The sequence below is a fragment of the Lonchura striata genome, chromosome 10 (genome assembly GCF_050655825.1).
Source record: "Lonchura striata isolate lonStrDom1 chromosome 10, ASM5065582v1, whole genome shotgun sequence".
In the NCBI taxonomy this organism is placed as follows: domain Eukaryota; kingdom Metazoa; phylum Chordata; class Aves; order Passeriformes; family Estrildidae; genus Lonchura; species Lonchura striata.
Genome location: NC_140712.1, coordinates 14,841,460 through 14,856,763, shown reverse-complemented (window position 1 = coordinate 14,856,763; position 15,304 = coordinate 14,841,460). Strand labels below are relative to the sequence as shown.

At 36.1% G+C, this 15,304-nt stretch overlaps 1 protein-coding gene across 8 annotated transcripts in view; it reads right to left on the bottom strand.

Annotated features, from left to right (window-relative positions):
* The window catches only part of LOC110474258 (transient receptor potential cation channel subfamily M member 7), a 52,299-nt gene that overhangs the window by 24,816 nt on the left and 12,179 nt on the right, over positions 1–15,304 (bottom strand). For 3 of the 8 annotated variants that reach the window (XM_085588780.1, XM_085588782.1, XM_085588785.1), the window contains exons 1-9: positions 12,776–12,945; positions 7,202–7,281; positions 5,680–5,718; positions 5,028–5,226; positions 3,682–3,895; positions 3,026–3,150; positions 2,256–2,427; positions 1,279–1,453; positions 435–558 (exon numbers count right to left, since the gene is read on the bottom strand). In XM_085588780.1, coding sequence (XP_085444906.1) covers positions 435–558; positions 1,279–1,453; positions 2,256–2,427; positions 3,026–3,150; positions 3,682–3,895; positions 5,028–5,226; positions 5,680–5,718; positions 7,202–7,281; positions 12,776–12,808 — 1,161 coding nt within the window. In that variant the 5' untranslated portion in view covers positions 12,809–12,945. Of the gene's footprint in view, positions 1–434; positions 559–1,278; positions 1,454–2,255; positions 2,428–3,025; positions 3,151–3,681; positions 3,896–5,027; positions 5,227–5,679; positions 5,719–7,201; positions 7,282–10,391; positions 10,539–12,775; positions 12,946–15,304 lie in introns of those variants that run through there. The other 5 variants (XM_085588786.1, XM_085588787.1, XM_085588788.1 and 2 more) reach the window with 3 other exon arrangements.

Genomic DNA, 15,304 nt, shown 5'->3' with positions numbered 1-15,304 from the left:
CAATGCAACCGGAAGCCTGTCTGCTCAATTCAAACTTTTAGTGTGCATTCTGTTTTGTCCTAAGTGGGAATTTTCAATTCATTTTAACTTCTTTTCCTCCTATGATTACAATTCACTGTTCTCTGTAACACAGTATCCTGTTTACCTCTCCAGCCCATTAAAGATGATGAGATTAACCTGCCAGCAAACATGGTTAGCTGAATAAGGCAATTTTGTATCTCAGAAGAGCAAAATGAGATGTCCAAATGAGACACCAGTCCCTGAACTCGGGCTACACATAACCTCTATGAAGTAGTTTTGCTTTAAGCATGCAGTGATACTATACCCTTATTAGTAGTCATAACTAAAAGATCCAAGAAAAAAGAAAAAAAAAACATGTATTTCCATAAATACATGCATGTTGCATAGAAAATATTATGGCAAGATCTACTTACAAGTTCTTTTTTTTTCATGCATTCCAGCAGTGTCTGAAACAAATGAACTGCTTCACTTTGACCAAAGTTAAATGTCTTTTTGATGGTTGAAATGATTTCAGGCTCAGCACCCTCAGGAACATTCCTGAGATTGAAACAAACAAACAGGAAAACAATTGTTTTAGATGAACAGTAATAACAACAATGCATTTAATTAGTTTCAACATGTCCATTCAAAGTCCTGCTATCTATAAGCTTCTTACTGTTGCTGTGGCAAAACCTTGGGTAACCTTTAGAAAGAACTACATGTTACTTAACCTACAATTCAATACTACTGCCTCCTAAAAGCAACTCAACTCTCTCTCCCTTTCCTTCCCATACGGAGTTCTGAGATATTCTCAACCAGAAGGTTTTGACACAAAATAATAAGCAGTCTCTCCTCTGAGTAAGACACATTTGTAATCTTAGCCCAGACAAAACTGTTTGGTTTACAGCTACATTAAATCCCTGCCTCCCAAGGCTCAGAGGCAGCCCCTGCAACAGGGACAACTGACAATCACCAAATCCTGTGGAGCCCAAGCACATCCCTTTTATTATTTGAAGGTACACTTAAAACAGGCAAGTGTCTTCTGCACTAAACAGAAAAAGCTTTTGTATAGATTCATGAAGAAATGGTCTCAAAGCTCATCTGTGGGTGACAGACATACATGGATGCCACACATCTGTACATCTTGTCATTTATCTGTGTATGACAAGAACTGTCTGGACACAACCTGTGCCATGTGCTCCGGGATGACCCACTGTGGCCCCTTCCAACCTGACCCATTCAGTGGCTCTGCCACAGTCTGGCACTGCTGGCACTTACCCCCCCTCCTCTGTTTGCTTGTGAACATAGGCCAGGATGTCTGCAGCTCTGCCAGTTCCTTCACACACCACCACAGGCACCGGAGGGCTCTCCTGAAGGAAGTCTAGAACTGTGAGGATGACATTGGGGCCACCTTCAAACACAAGTGCCACCACAGGCACACCTTGGCCAATTCCTGGAAAATGGCAAACAAAGATAAAATCTAGACAATGCTGTAAGTGTATATTGAATGCTAAGGCCAGTTTTACATAATTAAAAAAATCAGGTTTGTTCTTTCTATTGAATCAACATTAAAATCAACATTAAAAACTGTCTGCCAGACATTAACTGTTGGTAAAGCACAGTTTCAAGCACTTTACATTCTGGGCTGGGACACTGCCAAGCTGGTCAATACAACAGGATACAGTCTACAAAACAGAAAAGATTCCTCAAGGAAACATTGAAGAACTAGCGCAGAAAACTGAAGAATTTTTCTTTTTGAATCTCCTCTTTTAACTTCCCCCAGTAGTTTCCAAACGTGACAGCACATACACAGTTTGAACATAGGTACATAGGAACTCTCCACTGATTAGAAATATTGCAAGAACATTCCTGTAAGGGTCAAAATACATGTGTTGCTCCACAACTGGAAAAACACCATACTGCAAACTGTGAAACTGCCAGTGATCCGTGCCAAAACCATTAATTAATCACACCAATCAGGACGTGGTGACAACAGACCAAGACCTGAAGTGATTTAGATTTGTTCTTACAAAGTAAATAGACAACTTTATTCGTAAAGGATTCCTCTGAGTCCTAGAGATATCATAAATCTACCAGCAATAACTAGGGTCCAGAGCAGCTGCTTAAATTTGCAATTTTAGACTTGAAGTATAAACAAAAGGTTTTATTTACTTTATTTTGTCACTCAGATGTTTGGTGCAAACACCTTTCTCATGAACCCATAGTAACAGCCCTCAGGCACCAGAAATACTTACTTGCATGGATCCGTTGCAAATTAATAGTTTTTTCCAGTTCTCTTCGCAGTTTAACTTCTGCTCCATACTTCCCAACTGTTCCATCATCCACCAGAATGAAATGGGAATGGAGGTTATTTAGGACGTTTAATTTACTTAATGGATTTAACAAGGTCTGATATGGAGCAACCACCTAAATGCAAGCACACAACAATGTCTTTTACTTGCAATGATTCACACTTGTTTCTGTGAAATTTAACTAGACACAAGAACTGGTGGCTCAACAAGAAGCACTGACACATATAAGCATGCGTTGGATCAGGATACACCAACAGCTGCAGCTCTGAACTTTGTACAGGGAAGAAGATAATTGTATCACTAAAGGATGCTGTTCTGAAGGGTAACAAAGATCCTTTGAAAAGGTGTCTTTGGGGAAAAATTGCGTTTTCTCTGGTAAACAGCAGCACTGAAGACTCCACATTGAAATTTTTCAACTTATAATCCTTTCTAAATGTCAATTCTCTGTAATACTTCAGCATTTTTGTTATTTGATTCAATGGCATCAGTGAGGGAGGAAAAAGGATTGTACGTCAGAACAAGCTCCTCCTGTAGCACATTTGCATTTTGCAACTTGTTTACAGTAATGATCTTGCATAAGTCACAGATGTGAGTGTATCTTCACAGTAAAGCAAGTATTCCAATGATGCAAAGCAAGGGGAAAACATGCTTGAGCAGATGTGTCAAAAGTAAATGAGGTAAATCATTATTTCAGTTAGGTAATTCATCCTTACATCTCTTCCAACAAGGTCGTTTCTGTTTTCAATCACTCCCCATGGAGCAATCCCAATAGTGCAAATCTTTCGAGATGATCTGGAAGCGTGTTCTCTTAGAGCATCACCAACATGTTTTGCAACACCTGTTCACACATAAAAAAGATTCCAGTGCATTGAATGCTACATATTACTAAGAATACAAACATTTATTTAGGTCTTTAACTGTTTTATTTAGATAGCCAGGCCTTTAAGGAGCTGGAAACTTACACACAACCAAAGAAAAGGCACTGTGCTACATCTACTAGGAAGAAACAAAATCATTCAACAAAATAAATATTGGCTAGCAAGAACTAAAGACTTTCCAGCACATTACTGTACTTCTTTTTAATCACATTACGCTCTTCCTTGTTTCAAAAACAAAACCCAGAAAACAACCACCCAAACAAAACAAAGCCCAAAATCCAACCCCATTATATGTTATTTCTCTTTTCAATACAAAACAGTAGCTCGCTTTCAAATACATATGTTCAAAATGCATTATTTTAATTTCATTTGACCCAACTCATTCAAATGTCTTTGTTTTAGGATGCAGCAATGCATCCATACATTAAATCTTTTGGCTCTTGTAAAATTGCAATCCAGTTAATTGTGCACATTCTTTGCTAGCTCCTTACCTGTGTTCACTCCTCCAGTTATAATCCAGGCTCCTGTGGTCACTGCAGCTTTGATAAGACCTTTGCCAAGCAATTGTTTGATGCGTGGGTGAAGTTCAAATTTCTGCATGCCCCCATGGACAGATATAACAAGCTTTGGCAACTCCATCTGCCATTCTTTGAGCATAAGTTGCAGAATAGCTTCAGGCTTAGTGTCATATGACAGTCGCACATACTGCAGGCACAAGAACAGAGTTAAAAGGTTCAAATGTGTCAAAAGAAGAACTAGGATGTATTTCAGGATATATTATCCTACTCCCAGCTATGGAAACTGTAATTCACTTTCTCAAAACACAGCAGATGCAATAAATGAACAAGCTTCCTTTATATCCTCTATAGCCCAGATACGACAGTTCTGAAAGCAAGTTTTGGAAAGGAAACTACAGAAAGATCATGGTATTCCATCCTACTGGCATAGCGAGCTAGAAAATGACTCTATGAAAGCACTCAATGATCTCTAAATTAGATGAAATTCAGAAGTATCTGTAAAAGCTCTGTCATTTGGTGTTGTGTCCCCTGCAAAGAGTTTTACAATTGCTTGGTTTTCCTTCCCTGTTCCTGGTGGGAAGGAAACCTACATTTTTCAACAGAAAACTTCAAAACTGGCAGCTTTTCAACACTCTATGTTTAACAGCATAAGATTAGGTAGATGGTTGATCAGCTACAATGCTGCCACACCTTCAGAATGAGCTACTGAATAGAGGGGACAGTAGGCAGAAATTGAACCCTTTCTGAATACAGTTCTAAATAACAAAACAACACTACTCCATTAAACAGGTTTGAACAACCCCACTTGCACTCTGAAGAAGGAAGCAGAAACAAGTGGGCAGCCTGGTGCTTCTGTGCTCCCAGAAAAGGGTTCAGCAATTTTAAGCTACACTAAGTACAAAGGAACCCACACACTGCTATTAAGAACATGAAAGAACTGTGCCAAGGGCCCTTCTCTCACAGAGATGATCTGACCTGGAATACTGGACTGGCCTTAGGGCTTCTGCCAGCAGCATAAAGAACACAGCTCCCTCACTCAAGCACTTTGGTTTGACCACAGAAGTCACACTGTACAAGCACCCCCTGTAGCCTGTAACTGCATAAGCTTTAAATTATTTCTACCATAATTTAAAATCTTCTACAAATAGAAATTAGAAATAATTCGAATCACAACAAAAATGCTAGAACAGAAGAGGGCACTGGCTTGTCACAGTAGAGGTGCTAATATTTTCAGCTTTCAATTTCAGAATTTGAATGAAGTAATCAGCACCAACATGGTGAGAGTAAGAAAAAAAGAAACAACAAAACATCATACATGCCTTAGCCCTGTAAGAATGAGAGCCACCTTGAAAGTTGATGACACCATAAGCATCAGTAGAGGTCTGTTCTGTGTGTTTTTCCACTGACCATTCTTCTGTTTCCTGATTGCAGTTTTCACCCAGCTTCACATCGGAGTATTTCATAGCCAGACTGGCAGTGAAACAAGCATGTTGTCTGACCAAGCGGCCACAGCAGCACCTGCACCCAGAGCAGCGAGAATGCTTTGGTAAATACTACCATTGGAAGAGAAAAGAACTGCCTTTATCCATAACAGAAACAGAATAGATTTAGAAAGCAAAGATTCTAGATATTACAAAAACATCTTTTCCAGAGCAAGCCTTGTTGTCATAAATATTTACAGCAATAGTCGAATACAATACATATTATTATGCAAAATACTGAAGCTAACTAAGGCAGCAAGCTGGAGGCCAGGAGAAATTGCTTCTTTGAAGCCAAGTAATTTATATAACATTTATAACTCCATGACCTACTTATTGCAGACAGTTCTTTAAACATTAGCTATATTTATTTTATATCTAACCTTTCACCAACTTGTCACTCATAATATTGAGCAAAACTTTTGAAAACCCTATTATGAAAGCGCTTAATGAGAAAGTATTCATAAATATTGTAATTACAAAGAACTTTTACCTGACAAGTTGCTGACAAATCTGACATCCTGGAAGGCATCTGTAAGAAATATTTAAAGTTATGATTAAACTTCTCACACAATTCACACACAGCAGTGAGCAATTAAAAAAAAAAAAAACAAAAAAAAAAAAAAACCAAACAACCAGAGGCCATTCTTAGAAACTGAAGGACAAATTGTGGTGGGAAAGTTGTAAAGTCCACTGTAACTACAAATAGCTTAAACTGAAAGGGCAAGTGTTGAAGACCATTCTGTTCCTTGTTAAATGCTCTGGAAATTTTAACAGCTTTCTAATTACTTCATTTGCATTTGCAAATTTTCCATGTGCTGCAATTGTGGCTATAAATTCTAAAAGCTTCTCATGTCACATGACTTCACGGAATGTGGTGAATTATTTACAATCATTTGAAAATTCTACAGCCTTTAGTTCTTTTTCTGTTTAAAAACAAAGTACTTAAATGAAAAACAGTAAACTGTCCCAGTATAACAAAAGAGATTTATAAGTGTTTTTTAAGGAAAAGAGTGAAATAGAAGTTTTCTCAACCTCAGAAGAAAAGGTTTCTCAGCTGCTGTCACATATATGAAGCTTAAGAAAAAAATGGTGATCTAAAATCCATAATTATAATAGTAAATATTATGGGGAGACAAAACTGCCTTAAAAATACCAATTTTAAATCTATTTCCAGTTCAACTTTATTTTATCTGTGACAGAAATGTCATGATAATATACATCAAACTCAATCATTGTAGGAACTCTTAAATTATACCTGCAACACTCGCTGAAAGTCAGCTAAATATACACTAGTTACCATTAACTTGCTTGATTTCACACCTCTAATTTAAGACAAGGTAAAAACAGCCTGTGAGATATGCTAAATATTCTTGGCCTCAGCCTCCCCTCTAGAAACATTTCCCCATTTTTCAGCCTAGGTTTTTTTTTTAACTTTCAGAACTTAAGGATGAAATATTATTACACATAGCATGAAATCTGCACAGTTCCCATTTATCTGTTTTCCCTAGAAGCAAGTACTTCTTCAGCTGTTTTTTTTTGGTTTTTGGGGGGTTTTTTTGTAATATTTTTCCCCACACCAGTTCTTGGTTTTGTTTATTCTTCTATGAATTCTTCACCCCTTTTTTCTACACTGTCAGGTTGATTTTCACACTTCACCCTACACTTACAATGCTTTTTAAATTCCAGTAGAGGTCATTTCTATGAGACTTTCTGACTTCAGAAATTTCTTTTTCACACCCCCCTCACTATAAACAGATCATAGCCATCAGTAGGAGGAGTGGTAAGAAGCAGTAAAGAGAACAGGGGAACATTTGGATTTTCTTTTTCTTTTTCTGAAAGTACTTTGGCATTGCAGAAATCTCTAACAAATTCACAGAGCAACAATGTCCAGTCACCAAAGCACAAACCCAAGACAGTATTTCATACAAAAAGCCAGTCTAACACTCATGAGAATACTGACTTTTTTTAACATTAAAGAGCAGCAATGAAGTTTTGCATAATTTCTCATTTACCTGTGGGGGTCTTTTGAACTGGGTATAATATACACACACTCCCTCTTCGTGAAAGTATTTTCTATCCAGGATTTCTGGGACTGAAAAACAAAAAAATTAATAGTATTATAAAATACAAAATCACATACCTTCGCAATGAAAAAATATTTTTAAGGAAAGAAGAGTTAGAATATGAGGAGTTTGCTCTCTCAAAAACTAACAAAACCGTGTATGACCTTATAAAAGAGTCTCATACATCTCTCCAAAGGTTGAGCTAACCAGAATCATTATGTAATTTATATAAAAATCACTTAAAAATAGAAGTAATATTTTTCAAAGCTAACATTCCAATAGCAAAAATTTTAATATGTACGAAAATATGTACCCAAAAAACACCCCATAAACAATTTTAAGATATACTATTACCATATCTTGTTAAGAAAAAATATAATGTAATTTTTTTTTTAATTACCCACACTAAACTGAGATTATACTAATTTCATCTGTTTCCCTCTTTAATTAAGTAAAATTTTCATCTTGGAATTGTGAGTAAGGAAGCTTTCTAACAACACTGGCAAGCTTTTCAACTAGCAATAAATAGGTCATAACCTTTGTTCTTCATCAAGATACTTTTCAGTAAATAAAATTAATTGGGATCTCTGAACTGTGTTCTAAGGTTAAATTTGAAACATGTTCTGAAACATGAAATTAAGGATGCTCACTACTTCAAATGCTTCCTATTCTAATCACTGGACATAATTTCGTTCAGTTGCTTTAAACAACCACATGAACATTATCTTACATAATAATCTTAAGTTAGTTGTTGAACAACATCACAATGCATAACACCTATGTCATGTTTCAGCAACACATTGGGAAAGAAATTCAGACAGGGCTTTTAGAAATTAAAAACATGACAAAAATCTTGGAATGTTAATTTGCATCTTATGCAACATTATTTTAAATCTTCACTGAGATTACATTAAAATTACTTCATTGCTAACAGCAATGTGCTACATTTACATTTTACCTTTAGAAAAATTTCATAAATTTTACACTGTTTTATTTTACAAGAAGGGGAAAAAAAGACTGATGGATATTATTCACAGGTATCTAATCAGAGGTCTGCAAAAGTGATGAAGAAATTGAGATTTTTTTTTTTGTTTTTTTTAGATTATAAGAGAAGTTTAGGATGGATGCATTTTTCACTCACTGCAACTTCAACATCCATTTAAGATAATATGGAGACATTATTACAACTAAGAATGTAGCAGCTAATTTTAATAAAGACCCTCAACAAACTGCTCCTGAACTGCTCACCCTCTTTCAAAACATTTCCCAGACTCAGCAGCTCTTTCCTACATTATTCATCATTATCACCTTCCAATATGTTGCTTTAGTGAACTTTGATGATGAATTTATCAAGACAGCAACAAACTGCTGCTTCAGAGTCTGTCTCCACATTAAGGAGGCCTTTACTCTTCCCAGGAGTAAGGAAAATTGCAGAGCAAAGGCACTTCTGGAGATAGAAAGAAGGAGAAAAGATGCACAATCCACAGCAAAGAATCATGGAAGGAAAAGCAGGACAACAGAATGAGCACTCACACTGTGCATTTCACATTTAAACTAATCCTTTACACACCTGGAATAAATTAAATAGCCAAGGTCACCATTTGCTACTGTCCTAGCTCCTTCCCCTACAGATAGGAATGCATGCTGTAGCAAAGGAGAAGGAAGGCCTGGCAAGGGAAAAGCAGGATATTAAACATTATATGCAAATACAGTGTTATGGAGGATTCCAATACACCATTCCATTTATGGTCCTTTTCCTTTTTTTTTTTTCTTTTGTTCATTGGGGATTTTTTTGGTGTGTTTTCTTTTCATTCTCCTTTGAAGCAGAACCAAGTAACTGTCCCCTAAGAGGCATGTGAAAGAAAGAGATCTCTTCCTCTGCTGTCCTCAGAATTCATCTTTTAGCAGCATCTCCTCAGTTCCTTAGCAAGGAAAGTGCACCATCCACCACAAAGGAGCTGAGTATTTCCTAGGACACCTTTGCCTTACAAGAGCTGGGCATAAAACAGCTCTCTCTCTTCTCTACCTTTACCAGATGATTAGCACTGTTACAAAAATAAACTTGATATATGTTTATATGTACATTTATACCTATATCATACTAAATGTGTATTTTACGTATAGTAAGTAGTCAAAATTTTAGCTCCTTGTTAAGGTTTTTTTAAGCACTATTAAGCTTTAGCCTTTGTGAGACAAATCCCAGTTCTGGAAGCTACTTTCTCCTGCCTGAGTCCCCACTGTTTACATGAGAATTTTTATAATTAATTTCTTAAAACTGAGCATTACTTTAACACTACAGTAGTTTAAGCTTAACTCTGCAGATCCTGTAGAATATAAAAAGATACAGAACAGTAATTTAATACTTAGATGTTTCAGCCAGCTGGCTAAAACCACACCTTGAAGCAAGAGATCACAGGCATAACACACTAGATGTTAAAATCCAAAGAATATAAACCACAAGCAATTGCGTCAATTGCTCCACGCAATATTGTTTTATTATTAAGTGGTGATCAAAGCTGGGGACAAGGAACACTGGCTCACAATGTGCAACAGCACTTTTCATAATAAACACATCCCATTAACAGAAAAAAAAAGAAGAAAAAAAAAAGCCCCTAAAACAAAACAACTAACCATTCATCATTTTTTTCTCTTAAAGAATGTAGTTTTAACCCCTTATCAAGGATTTCTCTCAATTTTTCAACAGTGCAAATATTTTCAGCACATATCACCACATTTTATCAGTCATCCCAAGCCAGTTATTTACGCAGAAGCAGTTCTGTAATGTTACTAAAACATACTTGGAAGTTCTTAGTAAAATTAGACCCTCTCTAGAAGCATGCCTGTATGCTAAACAATCTTTACTGCAGAAGATTTTATAAAGAATTTGCTAATTCCAGAGTTTGGTTTTCTTTTGAGAGGGGAAAAGAAAAAAAAAGGAAAAAAAAAAAAATACAAACCAAGAAGAGAAGAGAACCGAGTGAAAGACAATTCCCATAAATGGGTAAAAAAATCACATTAAAAATGAAGGATGTATTCCATGTAAATAAGAAGAATTATTGCATAATGTTCCTGTGAAGACCAGAAAAAGGAAGAAGCTATGAGGAAGAGCTGTTGAGTATAAATCAGTCATAGCAGTTACCTCCAAGAAATACTCCTTCATCAGCTAAAGATCAAGTTAATATAGGAGGTTCAGTCAGAAGTCAAAAATCAATAGGCAAATTATCAGACTGTTTAAGAAAAATTGCCTACTCTCATTAAAGCTTTTTCATCATCTGAACAGGATACACAGCTCCACCCCCTAAACTCTGTTTCCAGTAACAGGCAGCTCCTGCTGCTCCAAGTGCTCTGTTTTCCCAGTGTATTTTTAGAAGATGCACTTTACACCATGGTTATGGGTAACACGGGTCAGGAGCCTTTTAGCAAAAGGCACAAGCAGCACCAACATATAGAGATCTACTTTTCAACTGTTTACTTTCTTTCTTTTCAAAATTGTGGAAGAAAAAAAACTTTGTTTCCCATATTCTTTCCTATGTATTCTCAATCTCTCAAGCTAAATAAAATTTAAGACTTAGAAGAAAAATTGTAATACAATTTATATTATTCCTGAACTATCTTCATTTTTCTCTTCAGGTGAGTCTATGAAAGTTTCACTACATTAAGACCTCTCAGCTGGGCGGATACTGTCTATTGAGATAAAAATTCTTAATTTTTACCTTTTTGGAAGAGCTGCTACAGTAACTACTAACTCCTCATCCCAAAGAGGCCAACAAGGTTTTTGCACAGACTTTAAACTGTAGGTTTCACAAGATACCTCATTCTGGTTGTACTGATTTCTGAGCAAAGTCGACTGTGTCTTCCAGTACTTCTGGAAGAACATGAAGAAGCAGAAAGCACATAGATTTGATTCAGTCATCTAGAAGAGATGATTCACTCTGGGATCATGATTAAAATAAATACTTCACACTACTTTAAATAACTATGTCCTCTCCCAACAGTTTCACCAATGCTAAAATAATTCTAATTGCTATTTGAAACAAAACTTACACAAGTACTTGCTGAACTACAAACTCAAGAGAACATGCCCAATTATTGCTGACTTCTGGAAGCATCTAAATGCCAAGATAATCCAATGGCCTTTTGTAACAGGTGGAAGTTTTTCCATAGCCATTTTAATATTAACTATGTTTGACTCAGCAATAACATTAGCACTCCAAAGCTCCAATAATGAGATCATTTAAATGTACCTACTCAAGATTTATATGTTATCTTTATTGAAATTCACACTGGATAACTTCAGCAAGTCTCTTTGCAGAATTAAAGTTTTTATCACAAATTATCATTTCAGGTTTTGTATATAGCAGGTGAAAAAAGAAAACTTAAAAAAAGAAACCATCACCAAAGTACAGTACGAGATCAAGTCTCAGAAATAAAAAACAACCCCCTACTACTCTCCCCCCTTAGCCCACGTATTTTAAGAGCCTCTCATTCAACATATTTAAAAAAGAAGACAATTAAGTTCTAGCAACTGATGCACAGCAATATGGCAAAGCCTTATCAAGCAATTGTGAAATTCTCTAAGTTTATTAAACAAGTTTAGTCTGAATTATTTTCTCTATAGAAAGTAAGCCTGCCTGTTTGGCAAGATCTCAAAATTATTTTCATGACTTCCAAATAACTTAAATACAGCAGGTATAAATAATATTTGTAGCTGTCAATCCTGAACTTCTTCATGCACAAAGGGATCCCAGTTTATTTTGTCAACTCTTTTGTGATACTGTATACTGTTGTAAGATAATAATTTACAATATTGTAACAACATTTGTTACAAAACTAAAATTTGCCTTTTTCCCAACTATATTGACCTGGAGCCTGCAACAGTGCACACCAACCCAACATCTCTCCCGACAATTTTTCAACAAAGCTCCCCACTGAATCAGAAAACTGACCTGAATTAATAAATAATTTGCTAAACTGTGACCTTTGTGGAGGGCTGATAATGGGGATTTCAGTTAGTGACAGCATAGACTGAGCTTCAAATTTAGAAATCATATCACTTTCTACACAGTCTCATATTTCATCTTTCAAATCTCTACTTACACCATATGGCAATTCAATACATGCAATACTTTCTCAAGGAAAAGATCTGCCAATTTTATCTGTCCTTTATTTAAAAATTAATACAGACTCTATATTCTTTCTCCACTGCCTTAAATTTTCCAAAACATTTATTTTCCATCTGGACAGAAGAAAATACAGGAAAGCTTCAGCAAGCCTGAAAACAAGAAGACAGAGTGGAAACTACATGCAGCAGGAATAGTCATGCTAGCGCTGCCGCAGAGCACTCCTATCTGTCTGGGTCACTTAGAGCCAACAAGATAAATTCAAAACATTTCTAAGAGACATAGTGTACTAACAATGTCCTTTAGCTTGTCTATTCAAGGAATTGTCCAATGACATTGTTCCAACTTGAAGTTACTGCTTCTTATGTAACTATACATACCCCACACACTCTTCGTGACTTACCAGAGGATCTCTTATCTGAGAAACCCGCTCCATTATCCAAACACGTGCTACACCATGGGACTGACCTGTGATCCCTGCCCAGACAACCAGCCCTAGCCAGGCACTGGGCTCCTGCAGCTATAGCTGAAAGGCAGAAATCCCAGACAAACCTCTATCTTATTGCTTTTATGCTACATACATTGAATAAAGCCAAACAACTGTGATAAATACAATATCCAATTAGATTAATGCATACCAAGTAGTTTAGAATTCACAAAGCTTCTTGTGGGAAGAGGAGACATAAATAAAATGCACTAAATGAAAAGTTTTAAGTATGTTTTAATAATGTTACAGGGCCCCCTCTACATCAATAGGTGACTGAAAAGATTTCTAGAAAGTGCTTCAAATCTTTAAGGCAGTAAGAACCACACTCAAAGTAAAACACCTGGACTTGGTTTTAGGACAAATTAACTGAATTATACTGTAAATGTGCACCCCAGGATGAGCTGAGTAACTAAGCCATTGTGCATGGGGTTGAGAGCTGGCTGAAAGAAAGTTACATCTATCTACCAAAGAAAACACTTAAAATTTCGTATTAAAAATACCAGCAGAGCACACCTCAATTCCTCAAGGAAATACTTATCATTCAAGGAAACTTTTCAAAACTTCAGCTAAGTAAGCAGATGGAAGGGATAAAAAAGTTAGGTAGTTTAATGCCATATATTTGCTACCATTTGTTTTAAACTCTTGGCTCTGTCAAACCCCAGGCATTTAATTTACTAGTTTTCCCTTCAATTTCAAGTTACATACTTCTATAATTCTAGTTTGGGGGGTTTTGTTTTCTTTTTTAAAAGAGGGAGGGAAAACAAAGCATTTAGCCAGCTAGTATTATGAACTATATTTAAAAGACTCTTTGACACAGAATAACAGTGCTGTCTGTCCAGATAACACACACAGAGCACCTACAAAACTTGTGATTGAATCAGTATCTATAATATCAGTCAACCTCCGTTTTTTGTACTGACTTCCATAGGAAGTACACATATGTGCAATACTCAAAAGACAGAGGCTCAGACATTATCCCAAAGCCAGAAGATATTTATGCAGTGCTTTAATGCATCCCTGTGAAGAATGTCACTCTAAATGACAAGGACTGTGCTTTAATCTTAATTGTTGTTTAATCCACTACAAATGAAAATTTTTTCGAGGATATTTTACCTGCTGCATCAGGATTACTTATTAGTCTAAAACAACAACCAGCTTCATCGACAAGAAGTTGGTTCTTTTCTAGTGAAAATATTGCTGAAGTCCTGAAAATAGATTGTCTGACAGCAAAAAAATTACTGGGTTCGCATTAAATAAAAACTGTTGAAGCAAGTAAGAAAAGATGGGCAGTCAGAGAAAACCCTCTGTCAATTCTGCACATGGGAAGCAGATCTCAAGTGAGCCAGAGAGCAAAGATAAGAATCTTCCTCTCAATGGCTCCCTTAGTGCTGAAAACAAACCTTCAACAATCCTAGTTTTTATTAAACAGTTCAGGAGATTTGCTCTGAACAGATTTCACAGCAATCCAGGTCTGTAACAGAGCAGCTATTGTTTTATCAAGCTCTTCTCTGATGTAATGAAGCCACCACAGAAGTCCCTGAATCCACGTGCAGTTTTGGATGCAAAGGGTAATCAGGATTTGTCAAAAGGGATTTTTACAGCTCTCTCAAACTTGATGAAAATCATTCCAATCTGCTATTTGGAGAACAGGCTGGTTTTGAGAGAATTATTTCACTGTACAACTACAAAGCACATAATTCAGTTGTTTAGGGATTTTTTTTTTTCTGCAGATTCATTTAATTAAGAATACCCTAAATTAATGAACAGAATTTAGCATTATGAAGTGGTGACTTTTAACCCTGATGCACCAGAATAGAATCCACAGACCTAATATTTTTGGTATATTTTTATTACATTCAAACTCAATCTACTTCATCCATATCATTGGGAAAGTTAACTTCTAACTTCAATGCAGGTCCTTCAGTGGAAAATTCAGAGTAAATGCAGCATATTTTGAAAAAAAAAATTTAATTAATAGGTTAAGGTCTCTGCTGTTCTGCAATTAGACCAGCCATAAAACTACTCCTCTTTTTCAGAAAGTATTACATTTGAAAATGCATACACCATCCCCAAAAGGCATAAATATTAATATGCACCTAGAAAATATTTCACAACTGATTCTACAGTATGAGATAGCTCAGGTCACTATGGAATGAACCATCAATTGATTTCAGAAGACAATCACCCACTGGTGTAATTTCAAACTGGCTTTTCTCAGCTGATATAACAATAAACACCTTCCGAGTTAAGTGCCCAGCTATACCAGATACAGTAATTAAACTTGCCAAAACCAGAGACTCCCTGAGACTGTGTCAGCACAGCAGATGGCAAGCTGTTCCTGAACATGCCTTCAGAAAAGCTGAGGGGAAGTAAGGAGAGAAATGCATTTTAATTTTTATTTTCCAACTTTCATTGACAGAATTTTGAATATTGGTAGGAAAAAAA